Below are 18,896 nucleotides of genomic sequence, written 5' to 3' on the forward strand. Positions count from 1 at the left end.
TGTAGCTTGCCTCTGCACTTTTTCTAGTGTCACATTCTAGAGAACAGTTGCTAAAAATTGCTCAGCATATTCAAGGTGTGGTCTTAACATTTATTTATAAAGAGACAAAATTATATTTTCCTCCCAAGAATTAATTCCCTTTTTTTATACATGACAATAGTTTACTGGCCTTAGCAACTGCTGATTGACATTGCACATTGTTGCATAATTTGTTGTCTGTAACAGTTCCCAAATCCTTCTCATGTGTTGTTATCTCTAATTCACTAGCACTTAGGGTGTAAGTTGCTTGTGCATTTTTTACCCCAAAGTAGATAACTTTGCATTTTTCTGCATTGATTTGCATCTGCCTTTTGAGTGCCCAGTCCTCCAATCTGTTTAAATCCATCTGCAGTGAGCAATATCCTACTCACATGGTATTACTTTACAGAGCATTGTGTCATATGCAAACACTGAAACCTGAATTTCAATGCCTATTTCAAGATCATTTATAAATATTTTGAATAGAAGCGGTACCAGAGCAGAACCCTTAGGGACATCACTGACTACTTTTGTCCAGCTTGAAAATTTACCATTGATGACAACTCTCTGTACTCTGTCTTTAAGCCAATGTTCTATCCAAGAACTAGCATTTTTTACTCTAGACCAATTTGGTTTAGGTTCAACACTAACCTATTGTGTGGAACTTTATTGAATGCCTTGGCAAAATAAAGCTATATATCACATGCTCTGACCCAGTCATCTAGCCATCAATATTTGGCCCATACTCAGATCGTTTCACTTGCCTATTTTTCCTGCATGAAATTCAAGAACTGACTGTTGACTTACATAGTTACATAGCTGAAAAGAGACTTGCGTCCATCAAGTTCAGCTTTGCTCACATATGTTTTTGCTGTTGATCCAAAAGAAGGCAAAAAAATATAGTCTGAAGTGCTTCCAATTTTGCTACAAACTAGGAAATAATTCCTTCTTGACCCCAAAATAGCATTCAGATGTCTCCTTGGACCAAGCAGCTATTAACCCACTAATTAGAAATTTTATCCCTGTATGTTATGTTTTTGCAAGTATTTATCCAATTGCAATTTAAACATCTGTATAGACTCTGACAAAACCACCTCTTCAGGCAGAGAATTCCATATCCTTATTGCTCTTACTGTAACAAAACCTTTTCTTGCTGCCTAATATATACCACCCCTTGGTATTTATTTATTTATTTATTATTGCCATTTATATAGCGCCAACAGATTCCGTAGCGCTTTACAATATTATGAGAGGGGGATTTAACTATAAATAGGACAATTACAAATAAACTTACAGGAACAATAGGTTGAAGAGGACCCTGCTCAAACGAGCTTACATTCTATAGGATGTGGGGTGTAAAACACATTAGGACAGGAATTTACAATCAAATAAGGTGGGCTGCCCTTTAGGAGAGGGCAAGAGACAGGTATGTGAGGTAAGGGTTAGTCTTGGAGGCCATAAGCTTTCCTAAAGAGATGGGTTTTAAGGCACTTTGTTATTCACTTCACCTGTCAGTGGTTTTAATGTTCTGGCTGATCAGTGTATATATATTGACTGGTTAGATTGGTAATGTTCAAATCCTTGTCAGTTCATCTCACCAGTAAGTCTCTGGGCTAGACATGTAACGATGTGTATCTTCCCACCAATAGTATGAGGTAACATGAATGAAGAGAGTCATGTCGACTCAGATTTTGCATGGATTAACAAAATCCACACAAGATGATAGGGAACCAGGACAATCTGATGACAAGTGGTCTACTAGAACAAACCATTTATGGACACAAAATGAGAACATATACCTACTTGACTGCTACTCCAACAGCAGACCTAATGAGAAGGGCTACATGAAATGTATGTGGGAACTATGAAGACCTTCATCTACACTAACATCAAAACAGCTAGGGAAGAAATTACCATACCGACAAATATACTTACAGATGGTTGCTAATCTGAATCTCTGCCTCAAGATGGCATAACTTTGGATACAAGAAAGATGATCATATAAAAGCTAGCAGTCCTTGACCACCGGACAGGATTATCAAAGATCATTGGAAAACTGCCACCAGACAGTATGCTAGTAGGGGTTAAAGAGGCACTGTCCACAATCCCAAACATCACCAACCTGAGGGGTCTGCCAACTATCACGTATCCTTCGTCTCCATGTGACAAGCACAGAGATAATTACCATCCTAAGATTAAGAGGAGTGCTGGTCCTCTGCCATGATGCCTGTCATTTGCGGTGGACGCCGGCCAATGCAGACCGATGCTATTATATAACCTCACGTCCGTCCATGGTAAAGACGATGTCGACGTTTGGGTGATGTCACGCAAAAGACACGCACGCACGTTTTGGGGTCAAAAGCTAGGTACGGCCAATCGGATCTGCAAGAGGGTTATTTAAACTCAATTATTCCTTAAGTTCATTGCCCTGTCGTGGTTTCCCTACAATGGTTATCCGAGAGTGTGTTCCTGATCGTGTGTTTCTGGTTTTACATACTCGCAGTGTCACTGCTACAGGAAGAAGTGTTCTGGATTAGCCCCCCACAAACATCGGGGGGGCACCTTTCTTCGATTTATTCTACATTATCCTGTAAGCGCAATTTGTGCTTGCGCAATTAATACATGTAATACAGTGTTGCACTATATATGTTTCTTTGTGTTTCCTTATCTCATTTATTGATCTACAGCCATATTCTCCAATACATTTGCTGCTTTTGTATGCATTTGTGATTGTGTGCCAGTGTTTGTATGGGATACAGCATGAGTGTGTTTGTGCAGCAGTGTCTTTGAGTGTGTGTATGTGTGGGCACCAATGACCATGTGCCAGTGCATGTGTACCAGTGTGTCTATCTCTGTTTTTCTTTAAAATGACAGGTTGGATTTAAAAATAAATAAATATAGTTTTGCTTTATTTATGCTATTTGTGAGAGTATTATGCTTTTATACATATACACAATATATATTAATGAATGTGTATTAACTCACAAAATCAAGCAGATTTTTAAAAATTATTATGCTTATAATATATATATAAACATCCATATAATACACATACATTACTAGACGCACACATATGCATAATACACTTGGAAATTACACACGTGTATAAAAAGAATTGCACATTTGTCAAAGGGTAATTCACTAAATGTTTAGTTTTAGAAAATAAAAATCTGAACTGCATAATTTAGACCAAAATTTGCCAAGATTGAGCAGTTTAGATTTTCTTTCACAAAAACTTCGTTTAGTGAATAATACTGCCTGTCTCCTAGTCCTTCATGTTGTGGTTTCAGACTATATCCGACGAGGAGTGCACTCATTTAAATCAGACACTCAGCAGCAGTATTCAGTCAATGTTTTACTACTATTACTGAACGTTTCTAAAGATGGCAAGGTAATGAGGATGACTGTCAGATGTAACCACCCACTAATGCAACTAATCTCCCCACTACATCTTCTGAGCCCACTTTAGCTCATACCTGGGGAGCCAAAGGTGTCTGTGACCCTAGGATCAGCCCTTAGCTTATATATCGAAAACTCATCTAACCTGATGCACCATATTTTACCTGTCATATTTGTTTTGTGTTTCATATCTTATTGTAATGTAACCTTAGTCACACTCTATAGAAATGTGTAATTTTGAACATACCTTGCCACAAGGATCTGTATACTGTGATGCACATACTATTTGTAAAACTTACACTGCAATGTTTGCATTTTTCTCTTGAAAATAAAAATGTAATAGGTGGTATTATGGATTCTGACATAATATTGTACGCTTAATCCTACAGCCCATAGGATAAAAAAGTGTTTTGTGAAGTTCTTGGGAAAGTCTTTATTTTTTTAAATTATTTTAAACTATTTGTCAATTTGCCAGTGCATTGTTCTTCAAACAAGTTTTTTTTCATTGGGTCTATGCCAGATCTTTGTGAATAGTTGACTTGCTATACTTATGTATATCATAGGTCCACCTTCTTTTAGCAATAATTAACTCATACTAACAGGGCAATGTATGTTGTTAAGAATATGCTAGATTTTGTGAATAGCCATTTTGGAGATTGCACAACTGCACCACATCCATGTATGAGGATACTACATAAGAAATAAATGAAATTGGAATAGTTGTGAAGATTTTCGAATGTATGTTGCATATATGCTATTTTGTTTTTCTTGCTATAAATTAATTTTATAAAATGTAACAATGACTCAGTTAACATTTTCTTACTACATTTTGTAACTGCTTAGCTATTTTACCGTTTTATTCACAGGCTTTCTAGTCCAAATGATTCAGTATATTTTATTATCACTTTTTAATATTTTAGGTCATATTCCATTTAGTTGGTGGGTTGGACGAACAAATGAAACACAATCTTACTGGAGTGGTGCTTCATCAGATATCAAGAAATGTTCATGTGGACTAGAAGGAAATTGCATTGAAGCTGAACTTTTTTGTAATTGTGATGCTGACAGAAATGAATGGTAAATATTATTTATGACCTATTATAAGGCAAACTGCCATTTGCAGCTCTTATTTGTCAATTAGAAACAAACTCTCCACCATCACCTACTTTTGCAGTGTTTATATGGACTTATGGGGCATTATTTCCTTGTAATCTATTAGCACTGATCATTTAAATATATCTATATATGTTTTTTTGTTTTTTATCTTTTAGGACAAATGACACAGGATTCCTTTCTAATAAAGATCACCTACCAGTTATGCAAATTGTGATAACAGACACTGACAGACAGCATTCAGAAGCTGCTTATAAGCTTGGCCCTTTACTATGCTCGGGAGACAGTAAGTAATACATAAAAAGTAATATAATACATATAATACATAATAAAATAACATATCATTTTAATGACATGGTATTTTTTACATGTTGCTTTGTTATGTATTATTAATACATTGTGATCCATTGGTGTTCCTAAGGATGGGTTTAAGGGGCTATAGTTTTGAATGTGAGTCTCTTTACTTTAGAAGAATTTAAAAATAAATAAGCGCTTTTAACTAAGCTAAATTTACATATTTTTTCAATATCAGTCACCACGGCTCACTGTTTAGTGAATAAACTCCACTGTGCTTATAATTTAAATGCACAGTGCAGCAGCAGTTCTTGAACAGCTTAATATAGGACAAAGAAGTAATTAGCAGAATATGAGTCACTTTTATGTATAATAAGATCAAACGTTATCTAACACTATACGAAAAGTGAAGAATCCTTCAAAGAGGACATCTTTATCAGGCAAAGGCTATTGAAATGCTAAAATCTATCTATCTATCTATCTATCTATCTATCTATCTATCAGTTTGTTTTCCTATATAATAGAGTTGCTCCGTTTGTATTGTGTCTTGATAAACGTTCTTTCTGGTAGAAAAATGCCCTATCCTTTTGGAGCTGACATCTGTGAGCATCCTGTTTTGTGCTACTGTTTGTTATATTTTATGTATATATCTCACTGATTATTTAAAAATATACCAGTTATTAAAGGATACTCTCATAAAATGTTCCATTAAAGGGACACTATAGTCACCAGAACAACTACAGCTTATTGCATTTGTTCTGGTGAGTAGAATCATTCCCTTCAGGCTTTTTGCTGTAAACACTGTATTTTCAGAAAAAATGCAGTGTTTACATTACAGCCTAGTGATAACTCCACTGGCCACTCCTCAGATGGCTGCTTAAACTGCTTCTTTGGGCAGTCCTGCAGAGCAAGCAGCACTGCCATTCAGTGTCTCCACCCTCTGCATGCAGACACTGAACTTTCCTCATAGAGATGCATTGATTCAATTAATCTCTATGAGGAGATGCTGATTGGCCAGGGCTGTATTTGACTTGGGTTGGCTCTGCCCCTGATCTGCCTCCTACAGTCTCAGTCAATCCTTTTGGTACGCATTGTGATTGGTTCAGACAACCACTTCTGATGATGTCAGTAGACTGAGGCAGTTTACAGGCAGAGGCAGCAGCTTCAGCCTTGAATAGAAGTAAGATTTTACTATATTTAGGGAGGCGAGAGGTGGCCAGGAGGCCTAGATGGTGGCTTTAACACTATAGGCTCAGGGATACATGTTTGTGTTCCTGATCCTATAGTGATCCTTTACACATACTAGGCTATATATGTGTTCCTTTAAAAATGTTACACATTTTGAGTAAACTCTATGACGTGAAAACAATGAAGGTTAACTAGTTATAAAAGTTTGATTTCAATGTATTTGCACCAGTTCCTATTTGAAAGTTCTTACATCATTTAGACCTACATGTAATTTTCATATATTCTGATATATCGTATTTATATAAACATAGAAGTATATAACTCATTTACATCCAAATATTTTTACTGTTTTCAGGGAAAAACAAACTTTATTATAAAGAAAGCAATGACTATGCAAAAAAAAAAAAATTAACTATTAAAGTAATCAACAAGATAACATTTTGTAAATGGTGGTAAATGAGGAAGCATTACAGGGACACTCCATTCTCCAAAAGGACTTCAGCTTGCTTAAGTCCATAACTTGATGTCCTCCATGGCTTATTTGATAAAAATGCTGATTTCAATAGATATCTGCACATTTATAAATTCCCTTACTAGTATCCCCTGGCTATCAAGACGACCACTGGGAGAATTTCTGGTTTTACTTCCTATGAAACCGAGGTTCAACATAAAGTGGTTTTAATTCTTGTCTATGAGATGCATTGTTGATGGTTTTTAGTAATTGGATGCAAGTCAGATGAACTAAAGACTTCAGTGAGGGGCACGCATACATACATAGTTGGTAGTGACCTTTGCTTACTACAAGTAGCCATCTTCATGTCTTATATGTGCATTTGGAGTATCTCCCAAACATGCTCTGCGCCAGTTTCAGACATTTAAATTGCCTTAAGGCTTTGATTGGACAAGTGGTGTTTCTGACTAAAGAGAACAGTAATACAGTATCTTCTAATAGCAAGGGTAAATCAAAAGATGCAACTAAAAATTATTTATTTATTTTTTTATGTTTGCTTTACTAAATAACACATACATGCTTTATTACTTGTAATATTCCATGTTCAAAAACATTAAGAATAGTTTAATAGACAGGTTTACTGTAAGTTTAATAGACAGGTTTACTGTAAAGGTCATTAGCCTAAAGTACATTTAATGTGTAATGTGTCTCAAAGGACTATTGTACATTTTGTCATTATTAGCTCAAGCTATTTTTATTATTATTATTTTTTTTTTACTTTCTAACTACTATTAGTGAATGACTAGAGAATTGCAGTGGCCTGACTTTAAATAACTTGTGTCAACTTGATAAGGGGTATATTTAAAAGGGCAGAAGGTGATAGTTATTGGACAACATTGGCTAAGTTTTTTAATGCAACTTTAAAATTAATTATTACAAATAGCACTTTATATAACAGCATGAGAGAGGCCAAGTACGAGGTTTTTTTTTTTGATCGGTAAAGACATTTTGACAGAAGAATTGGCACATGTTGATACTGTATGTTTTTTGGGATATCCCCATAATTAGTGACAAGAGGGTTGAACCTTCTCCTGTCATAGGGGAAGCGAAATTCAAAATTGTTTAGATAAAAAAGAGAGCTGTGAAAAATGAAAGATTCATTAGCCTGAAACCACCGTTTCACCATTTATGGGGAAATATTGGGGAAGTAGTCTTTAATTTATTTTTTTAGGCATTATCTCAATACACCCTCCCCACACTTACATATATTGTGTGCTAGATGTATTAGCTGCCATATTTGAAGAAATGCTAAATACTATTACTACCACCTACCATAGTGAAGGGAGAGAGAGGAACAATGTGTCAGTCTTCTATGTGTATAAATAGATATGGACATAGCATCTACACTAATGCTTCATTAACAAAAATGAACTGTATGATGGAATGACTGTATTCTTACATTAATGTATTAATGTCACTGGGTCTACCATTTTCTTGCAGTAAAATAGTCCTCAAATTAAATAAATATTTTGATGTAGCTAGAAAAAACTGCCATATACCAACAACTTAAAAACTTGGCACTGATCAGCTAAACTGTCTAGCAGACATCTTATGGCTGATGACAAGCAGGTCATTTCTGCAATCCATTTTAACAGTGACTGTTCCTGAAAATGTTGAATATATGATGCAATACCAAAATAACCACCTCCACAATGAAAAGTTGCCAGACCTTTCATTGATAGTTACAGTGAAGTATAATATAGTTGGATTTGATTTTAAAAAATATTTGAATAGTAAATCATAATATTATTTTACAGTGATTTAGGTAAAGGAGGTGTCATGTGACAGAGCCACATTATAATGTTAATTAGGGTCTGAAATGTTATTTATAATTTTAAATGGCATGACTTATACAGTACCAACTACTATCCTATTTTAGGATTACACTGCAATCTTACAATTTATTTCTCATTATGTGACATATGACCAGTGATATCTGTGTATAAATGATGCAATGATTTCTTAGATGACTTGCTATTAATTTTTTTATTATTTTTTTTGCGATAACAATCATGACCTTTACAGTATATTTTTCTTACTACAGGAATTATATGAAGACAACTTTGCTTTTGATGGACTGTACAGTACCAGCCATTGATAATGTGTGCAGTTGGAGTTTTTATCTCGTTAGATGTTACAATAAAAGTCAAGTTTAGTAGGTTTAAATAAACTGATAATGGAATAATTTTAATCAGTGTTGTTTGAAGGAAAATACTTCAGTAGAATATTATAAAACTGTAGTACTTCAGTAAGTGTATTTTTCTTTTCTCTTGCCTAGGAAGTTTTTGGAATTCGGCTTCGTTTACCACCGTATCATCATATCTTCACTTCCCAACACTTCAAGGTGAATTTAGTGTAGATTTGTCCTTTTATTTCAAGACTACGTCACCTTCTGGATTATTTCTGGAAAATCTTGGGATTAAAGATTTTATCCGAATTGAATTGCAATGTAAGTATCGACATACTATCCTTTTTTAAATGTATTACACTTACCTTTCTATTTTATTATTCAATAGTTAAATAATTTTCTAAAGCAATTGTTGATGCAAGAGTTTTGTATTGCCAAAATAATATCATGCCAACCATTCTCAGAAGGAAAACATGTAACTTTAATCACTAAAAACAATGAGCCAAAACTTGTAGCGTTTTTCAATAATAATAATAATAATAATAATAATAAAATGCACAATTGATAGCTAAATATAATAAATCTTTTTACCTACGAAAAAATGAAAAGATCTCTTGTAACAATACAGCATATTAAAAATTATGAATGTAAATTAGAAAATTAAATTGGGAACTTCAACACTTGGAAAAATACCTTTAACTTGTGTATAACTTTTTTCATGTGATTTTCAGTTTTATTTTTAATTTTATATTAAAGATTTACCAGTTTATATATATCCAATTCAGTCCAAGCACAGCCAGGGCAAACAATGCTTATTGTTGTCTATTTTCTGTATGCTGACTGCCAGGTGCCAATGGCCAAGCTTATAATAATGATGGACAGGAGGTCCAGTTGCAGGTTAAAGAAGCGTTGCTTCGTTCTTTTAGTTTTATTTTTCACATCTTACAAAAAAACATATTTGTTAAATAGAGCAGATAAGTAAACCTAAATTAAAGGAGCATAACAAGCACCATATTAATTACAGCCTGCTGAAGTCATTATGGTGCCAGAAGTGCCCTGGTGCTCTCCCAGAATAAGTAGTCAAATAGTTTAAGAATGGTTTGACAACTTACCTGGGGTCCATTGCCTGACTGCTGCTGTCTTCTTTGCTACCAGAGGTTCTGCTTCTGGGCTAAACCCAGTTGTGCTCATTGACAGAGAGTACTTAGCTTGAGCTAATGGTTCAAAGCTGCTATGAAGGCCATGGATCCTGGAAAGTAACAATTTCACTTGTTTGAGCAATGAACCTACCTAGATTTAGCAGTAAAATGTCCACATAATGGATTATATAGCACTTACACTTAGCTAAAAGGAGTAGAGCTGTAATGAGTCGACAGTATACATTTTTCTAGGGCACAATTACGTTTGGACAAAGTCTCAGCTGTATTTGTTACAGTTTCACTATGCTAGACTAGTATAATCTGGTTTTCCATACACTTCAACATATTACGTATTTAGTGACTGACCTTGTTGATACGAGCCATTTCTTGTAAACATAATACTAAATACAACCAGGACTAGAGTCCTGCAGGAAAGCATGGGAACAGTGTTCCTGCACTTTTTCCAGAGCAGGAACGTGGTTTCCGTTAGTTGTCCTGCAGGACTTGTGTGCTCATGAGGCAAACAAGTCTTTTGTCTTGTTAGCCTCGGGGCAGGCGGCCGGTTGAAGATAGTGAGCCCCCCTACCCACTCACAGTCCCCCTTCCAACCATACAGCCCCCTACCCACCTTACAGAACCTCTACCCACCTCTCACAGTCCCCCTACCCAATCACAGTCCCCCTACCCACCTTACAACTCACTTAGAGTCCCCCTACCCACTCACAGCCCCCTACCTACCTCACAGCCCCCCTTCCTACCTCACAGCCCCCATACCCACCTTACAGCCACCCTACCAACTTTACAGAACCCCCACCTACTCACAGTACCACTTCTCACTCAGTCCCCCCACCCACTCACAACTCCCTTACCCACCTCAAAGACCCCCTACCCACCTCACAGCCCATCAACCTTCTCATAGCCCCCTACCCACACCTTGTCACAGCCATCCCCACCCTGTTTCCCCACACACCATCACAGCCCCCCCACAAACCCAGTCACAGTCACCTCTCCACACACACACACACTGTCACTCCCCCATACACACACCCTGTCACCCCCACACACACTGTATCATCCCCATACACACACTGACACCCCCTCCATACAATATCACAGTCCCAAATCACTTTCAGCACCCACACACTGTTACCCCTTTACCCAACTATATATATGCATACGAGCATATAATTTCTTTTGGGGGGGAGGTGGATCTTGGGTGAGTTCCCACACTTTTTCCCCAGGGATTGACCCCTGGAAGAACTGCAACTAAGCAAAGATCAAATTCAGAATGTACAGTCTGTAAGTGAAAACTATATATTTAGAACACATATTTTAATGTAGCGTTTTCAAAAGCAGCTTGTCACAAGAGTTTTACAGTGATATCACATATCTGTAGTGAAGTGTTAGACCTTACATTACCTCCATAATATTTACATTGATTTATTAAAACTTTGGAATGCTAATTATATGTTGCTGGAGTATTATGTTAGGTTATTTTAGTGTGTGCTGTAATTTCCCCTTTTGACATTAATAATCACTATAATCGGCTGCCAGAACAGTATGTTATTATTGATATAGCTCAATAGTCTGACTGAAAGTAAGATTTTTTTTTTATATTTTACTACTGCCAAATGGAAAATATATTAACGTTTTAGAGAAAAAGTGACTATTCTATTTACATCTATTTTACAGCTCCAACAGAAGTGATATTTTCATTTGATGTGGGAAATGGGCCAGTTGAGGTCATAGCACAGTCTCTGACTCATTTAAATGACAATCAGTGGCACTATGTAAGAGCTGAGAGAAATGTGAAAGAATCTTCTCTACAGGTCGATCAGCTACCACAAAAAACATATAGCTCACCTTCTGATGGGCACATTCGTTTGCAGCTTAATAGCCAACTTTATATAGGTAAGTCTTCTATATAAAGGTATATGGAACAACTGAAGCATTAAACAATGATCTTCTAATTTGCTATGGCAATTTTAGATGACTAATTTTATTTTTTAAATTGAAATAGAAAATATAGAAATAGTAATATAAAAATGTTAATGGTAAGTATCGCTGCAAAACTTTTGGTTCATATTGTCTGACCATAATAACATTTAGGATTTATTTTGCTTGTTTTATTACAATTTTATGTCAAGGTTGACAAATTTAGAAATTTATGAAATGCTTTAATACTGCTTTGTAGGCAACCATAGAGAATTCGAAAAATATGAATCACTGCTCCATTGAGTGGATCTTATGTGGATAATAGCACTAATTTGCTACACACATTGCAGCCTGTTTGACATGTTATTTTTATATGGACAACAGACAGCAAAATGTGTAAACAATTAGTGCAATAATTTGAAAACTTCTTAGCTAGAGGGTGGAGGAAGCAGTTTTCAAAGATTCCTTACTCACTTCATCAACAACTTTCATTCAAATGAACAAACAGTGGTGGGAAGTCTTAGACCTATTTATTGGGCCCCCACACAGCATATTAGTATTTTTTTCACGTCCTACACCTGAGATAGAGGGGCTGCATTTGCAAGGCCTCTAATAATATCCAATCAATGAGGGTGAGAACAGGTGTCTCACGTTACATTGTGGGGTCTTCGATATAACATTTATATGTGCAGGTTTTTTGCAATGCAAATGAGTCCAATGATGCACATTTGCCAAGGTGCACCCAGAAGCAGGACACCACAGAACAAATTTGAGATGGCTGAAAAGACTCTTTAAAGATATGTATAATTGAAAATCATGTGCTGAACATGGAGTGTTACACAGGAAAGTCAGCCTGCAAGATGTGTTAGGAATAGACGTTTAATGACTTCCAATTATAACGTTTTTTTCTCTGCTACGTGTGTTTTTCTGTTGACTAGTAATCTGACTTGCATATATAAATATTATTTTGCTTAAATGCTTTCATATGGGGATTCTACTGATGTTGGATGTCCTCATGCAGAGTGTGAGGACATCCTTACTCAGTTAGGTGACGTAAGGTTGCCTAGCAAGCAATAAGCACCTGTAGCGGCTGTCTGGTAATTTCTCTAAAACCTCAATGTTTTACCTTGCAGGACTATGTGGGACAGGGACACTGCACCCAGACCACTTCAATGACCTGAAATAGTCTGTGTGACCCTTGTCCCTTTTAAATGTGTGTCCCTTTAAATGTGTTAACGGGTGAGTTTAGGATTATTCTTATTATTTTGTGAATTTGTGAATTTGGTATTGGAGTACATGGGGTGTTGACTGTTTAATAGAAGTTAAACTGAGCATTAAAGAAGAATTCCACTGCCTGAATAAAATACAAATAAAAATAAATCACTGTTTATTAGACATGCCCCAAAGAAAACATGCATGCATTTAAAAATGCATTTTTTAAATTGGGTGCATAACTAAATACAGCTACCTGTGAGGTCCCTTTTCTCTCCAAAGTGGTAATTTTGAAATGCTTCACATTTGTGATTGTGGAACGCTGCACTATATTTAAAGGGACACTCCAGGCACCCAGACCACTTGTGCCCATTGGAGTGGTCTGGGTGCAAACTCCCACTACCCTTAACCCTGCAACTGTAATTATTGCAGTTTTCATAAACTGCAATAATTACCTCGCAGGGTTAACTCCTCTTCTAGTGTCTGTCTACTAGACAGCCACTAGAGGGCACTTCCTGGTCCATAGCACAGGTTTTTGTGTGAGGACCTCCAGCGTCGCTAAAATCCCTATAGGAAAGCATTGAAAAGCATTTTCAATGCTTTCCTACGGAGAGGTCTACATGCGCATTAGGTCTCCCCAGCCCTCGGGCGTGATCAGTCTCCCCCGCCGGCTGACGTAAGGAAGGGGAGGAGTGGCGGCGGACCAAGAAGCAGTGACGAGGGACATCATCGCTGCCTTTGGTAAGTGACTGAAGGGGTTTTCACCCCTTCAGCAACTGGGGATGGGAGGTGGGAGGGAGAGGGGACATGCAGTGCCAGGAAAACTGATTGTTTTCTTGGCACTGGAGAGTCCTTTTAAACTTTGGGCTTTGTACAGTTTATTGTGTGTATAACTAAACACAGCTTGCAAAAGTTGCAAACCTGTAGTCTGCAGTTTTTGCAAGCCATCCCCTTCTTCCCCAGCTCAAGGAAGACTGTCCAATTACAGACCTCCCAATGCTGCTCAATTAAAAGTCTTTGTAAGGCAGGTGTTCTGAGCACATGTCTACATTTCGAGTTTAGCTCCAAACTAAACAACCAGGAAATAACAGGATTTTTAGTGTTATTGACGCCAGTAGGTATAACAAAATTGATTTATAAAAGTGCAAATTTCTACTGAAATCTACTTTTTGTGTAAAATGAACAATGGAATTCAGCAAGCTGGTTTGCCCTCTTTAAGGTATTTCTTTCAGGTTTAGGCTTTGATTGGTAACATTTCGGATCAAGTGAGGGCGTCTAAAGGTTTTGGGTGTGGTTAAATTTAGGGTTAAGGGAAAAGGGGTTTGTGACTGGACTACAGAGGACACTGATCAAGGCTCTTGGTACTTATATGTGAGCGCAAAAGTTTACATAGCCTTGGAGAATTGATAATATATGTACTATTTTTAAAGAAAACATGAATGAGCAGGAAAAAATAAACATGTACACCAGAGAAATCTTCGTTTCGTATGAATGATTTTGTACTAAATAAAAATGTAATTCGTCAATCCCGAATTTCATCCGCAAATCATTCGTTTTCGAATAAAATGTGTTAGAAAATAATTAGTTTTTGTCCATTAGGTGGGGACCTGGGGGGGGGGAAATTAGGTCCCCTCCATTATTTATTTAGGGTTCCCACACGCCACTCATGGGTGGGGACCAGGGGGGACAGAATCTTCGGACGAAATAGTATTCATACAAAAACGAATGCACATGTCTAGGCAAAACCAATTTCTTGTATTTCTTATGGGATTCATATTCAACTGTAGGTTATAACAGAATGACACAATCATAAAACAATACTATAACATAGCTGTATGGAGAGACAATGTAAACAATAACTAGGTGCCAATACTCCAAAGTACTCCCTTAAATGCCCAACAAATACTCATATAATAAAAAAGTGATTGCACACTAGACTACTCCAAAGACATATACATTAATGTTTTATTAAACCAAAACAGATTACAATAAACAAAAAGCACAGGAATCAAATGGAGTACCACATCAAATTTGAAGTGACAAAAAATATAAGGGAAATACTTTAAACACACCCTTGAGAAACGTTTCGGCACCAACCGGCTACCTTTATCAAGGGTGGGGGTGTGGAGACTCGTGTTTCTGTCCTGAGGCTGGTTAGAATCTTTTTGATATTGTATTATTGTAATATTGTATTTGCCCTTGCTTCTGTCATTTATTTTTTATATTTGTTTGATTGTAGTATATTTTGTATACAATGAATTTATGCTTTTGAATATTCATAGTTGTTATGGGGTGCATTCTATATTGCATAGATATTTGGATATGCAAAACATTTGGGAGTGTTTGTATGGTTTGCACCTAGCTATTTGATATATTTTTTGTCTCTCCACGTGTTTTCGGTTTGTAATAGTCTTTTTTAGTAGCCACGTATTCACAAACCGTGGCCAAAGTTAGAGTTCATTTTAGTTCTTCGCATTTTTCACAGAAAAACAGCACTATCATTGATGATCTCATCATGATTATATATTTTACTGCTCTAAAATAATCATATTTGTGTGCAACAAAGTCTCATGAGTAAAACAGCACCCCGCATGTACAGGATTTATGGGGTTTTGGAAAGTTACAGGGTCAAATATAGGGTTTTCCCATTTCTGTTTGGCAGATTGGTTAGGTGGCATATGTTGCCTTTGAGACTATATGGCAGCCCAGGAATGAGAATCACCCCATCATAAAAGTAGACAACCCAGGGTATTCAGAATGGGGTAGGTCTGGTCTTTTGTAGTAGCCTTTTAGTCACAAACCGTGGCCAAAGGTAACATTCATATTTGTGTTTTTTTTTTATTTTTCACACAAAAACAGCGCTTTTACAGATGATATCATCATCACTACAAGTTTTAGTTTTTTAAAACACTCATATTTGTGTTTAACGAAGTGTTATGAGTATAACAGTACCCCATATGTACAGGTTTTATGATGTTTTGGAAAGTTATAGGGTTAAATATAGGGCTTGTAAATTACATTCGCTGGACTTTCTGCCTGGGTTGTCAGTAGGGTCCCTTGACTTTTAGTTACTTAAATTACTTAATTATGGAAAAATAGTAGATATATATACAAAAAACGATGTTTCAGGAGCACTCCAGGTCTCAAAATGTGAAAAAATTGTATTTATTGTGTTTTAATCGAATTAGCTGTGCATTTTATCAAATCGACGTTTTTGACCCATTCGGGTCTTTATCGTCGAGTTGATTGGATCATATGTACAGCTAATTGGATTAAAACACAATAAATAAAATGTTTTTGAGACCTGGAGTGCTCCGTAAACTTTGTTTTTGTATATATTATGCGGGATTGCACCTAGGCACTATATCTATTATATTTTCTGAAGGGAGTAGTGCTGAGCATCGTTATTTGTAATATATTTATATACATACATACATACACACACACACACATAAATGTATATATTAATTATTATATAAAATGTAATTCTAAGTGTATATATATATATATATATATATATATAGTATCAAGATGCACTTATGATATTACATATATTTTTTAAAATTTTTATTGTATGTATATCATTTATTAATATATGTATAATATATAAGTTCATTAAATCATCTGATTAATATTTACACATTTACATATATATATATATATATATATATATATATATTTATATTTATATATATGTAAATATGTAAATATTAATCAGATGATTTAATGAACTTATATATTATACATATATTAATAAATGATATACATACAATAAAAATTGTAAAAAATATATGTAATATCATAAGTGCATCTTGACCAAAATACACTTGGAATTAAATTATATATATATATATATATATATATAATTTAATTCCAAGTGTATTTTGGTCAAGATGCACTTATGATATTACATATATTATATATAATATAATTATATATATATATTATAAATATATATATAATTTAATTCCAAGTGTATTTTGGTATTAATATATAAATTAATAGAAAAATACACTTATTAAATTATACATGTATCATATATGTATAATATGCTAATCAGATGATTTGATTAATTTATAATATATTATACATGTATAATACATGCATAATATACTGTTAGTGTGTGTAGTTTTTTACTTTTATTTTTTATTTCAGGCACTAGGGGGACTGCCTATCTTTTTATATCCTTTTCCATCTTTATAAAGTTCAATTACCTTGTTACGCAGTTCTTTTGACAGTTCTTTTCTGCTCCCCGTGGCTCAGTATCTGGCCTGCTCAGTGCATCCACATTAGAGCTAACAAACTCGTTGACGATTTATAAACAGACACAAATTTCAATTTAAAAAGTCCCAGGTGTGGGAAATTAACCTTTAATTGCCATTTTAACCTGTGTGTGTCACCTTGTGTGGTCTGTAACAAGGCCAAACATCCAAGGGTATGCAAACTTTTGATCAGGGCCATTTGGGTGATTTCTGTTTTCATTATGATTTAAAAAAGAGCCAAACAATTGTGTGATAATAAATGGATTCATATGATCACTATCCTTCAATAAAATTTTAAAAAACAATGCCAAAATTTCACAATTTCTGCCAGGGTATGTAAACTTTTGCGCACAACTTTATAACTTCCAACCAACCTACTTTTGCTCCAAAAGGCACATTAAAAGCAGGCACCCCCTACGGAATATGTGAGACACACTTAATAGAGGAGTGATCACAGCAAGCGACTACAATATGGCACTGGTAGGAGGTTTCTCTTGCAATGCTTTCACACTTAATTCTCAACATAGAGGTTTAAATTGGTGGCATAGTGCTACATATCAAGAATTAATAGACAGGTTAGTAGATGGACCATATTTTTTTTTTTTTATGGATCTGTACAAAGGGATTTTGTTTCCATGTAAATATGTTTCATGACAAGCACATTTTAAATACAGTGTAGTAGATTTTCTAGAATGTATTATTTCAAACAATTTAAAATACATTTATTATTTTCCTTTTTTGTTTTACTTTGTGTAATGTCACTAGATCGTAAAATAAATTCTTAAACATCTACAAATATAACACATGAAAAAAATGTTTTAGTATTTATCTGTAGCTGTGACATTAAATTCTTACTTTGTTAATTTTTCATGTAGGCAAAGATCAGTCAAAAGTGTAGAAAACAACATATATATTTATTTACACACATAAATATCTTAGGTGTTTTATTGAATATAACTTACAATTTGCAAAAAAACTAAAATTGTGATACATGTATCTGTTTTCAGTTGAAAACCAAATGGTGTGTTCAAAATATTTTAAGTCTTATTTCTACTGATTAGAGGGATTACAATTAGACAAACAGGGAACTTATTGAGAAATACTGTGTAGAACACATTTTTTAGTATGCACCATCAATTTAAAAAGTAATTCTGAATTCCAAGTGATTATTAACCAAGAGATAATAGAATCAATTTATCATGGAGGTTTAACTGACCTTGAATGTCTCTTTTTGGATATTGGCTTCCTCTATTTATCAAGAAGAAGAAATTGATTTATTGGAATAATTGTCATTAGAAGACAACCATTTCCATGAATTACCTTGAAAATTAATTGTACCCCTCTAGTTAAACTAAGTGTCTCATACCCTTGCAATGCAGATTTAAATAAATAAATACTTACATACATTATCTATCAATCTGTCTGTCTGTCTGTCTGTCTATCTATCATTGTTTTTATATCATTACACAAACAACCAATATATGCCTTGCATAATATTTCACTTAATAAATGCTGGAAAGTAATCATCTATAAATTAACTGACCTTTTAATCTTATTCAATTGTTAAATATATATGGAAGGCACAGTTGTTTGTGTAATGATATAACAAACCTATATATAAAACATAAGGCAATTAAACATAGCTTCTTTAGAAAAACAAATGTCAGTTTTGTAGAAATGATTTGTGTGTTTCTAAA

General features: G+C 35.0%; 1 protein-coding gene across 1 annotated transcript in view; it reads left to right on the forward strand.

Annotated features, from left to right (window-relative positions):
* The window catches only part of CNTNAP4 (contactin associated protein family member 4), a 440,483-nt gene that overhangs the window by 307,446 nt on the left and 114,141 nt on the right, over positions 1–18,896 (forward strand). The window contains exons 14-17 of the mRNA XM_063454951.1: positions 4,338–4,494; positions 4,689–4,816; positions 8,802–8,972; positions 11,483–11,701. Of these exons, the coding sequence (XP_063311021.1) occupies positions 4,338–4,494; positions 4,689–4,816; positions 8,802–8,972; positions 11,483–11,701 (675 nt within the window). The remainder of the gene's footprint in view (positions 1–4,337; positions 4,495–4,688; positions 4,817–8,801; positions 8,973–11,482; positions 11,702–18,896) is intronic.

Source organism: Pelobates fuscus, chromosome 5 (genome assembly GCF_036172605.1).
Source record: "Pelobates fuscus isolate aPelFus1 chromosome 5, aPelFus1.pri, whole genome shotgun sequence".
Taxonomy (NCBI): domain Eukaryota; kingdom Metazoa; phylum Chordata; class Amphibia; order Anura; family Pelobatidae; genus Pelobates; species Pelobates fuscus.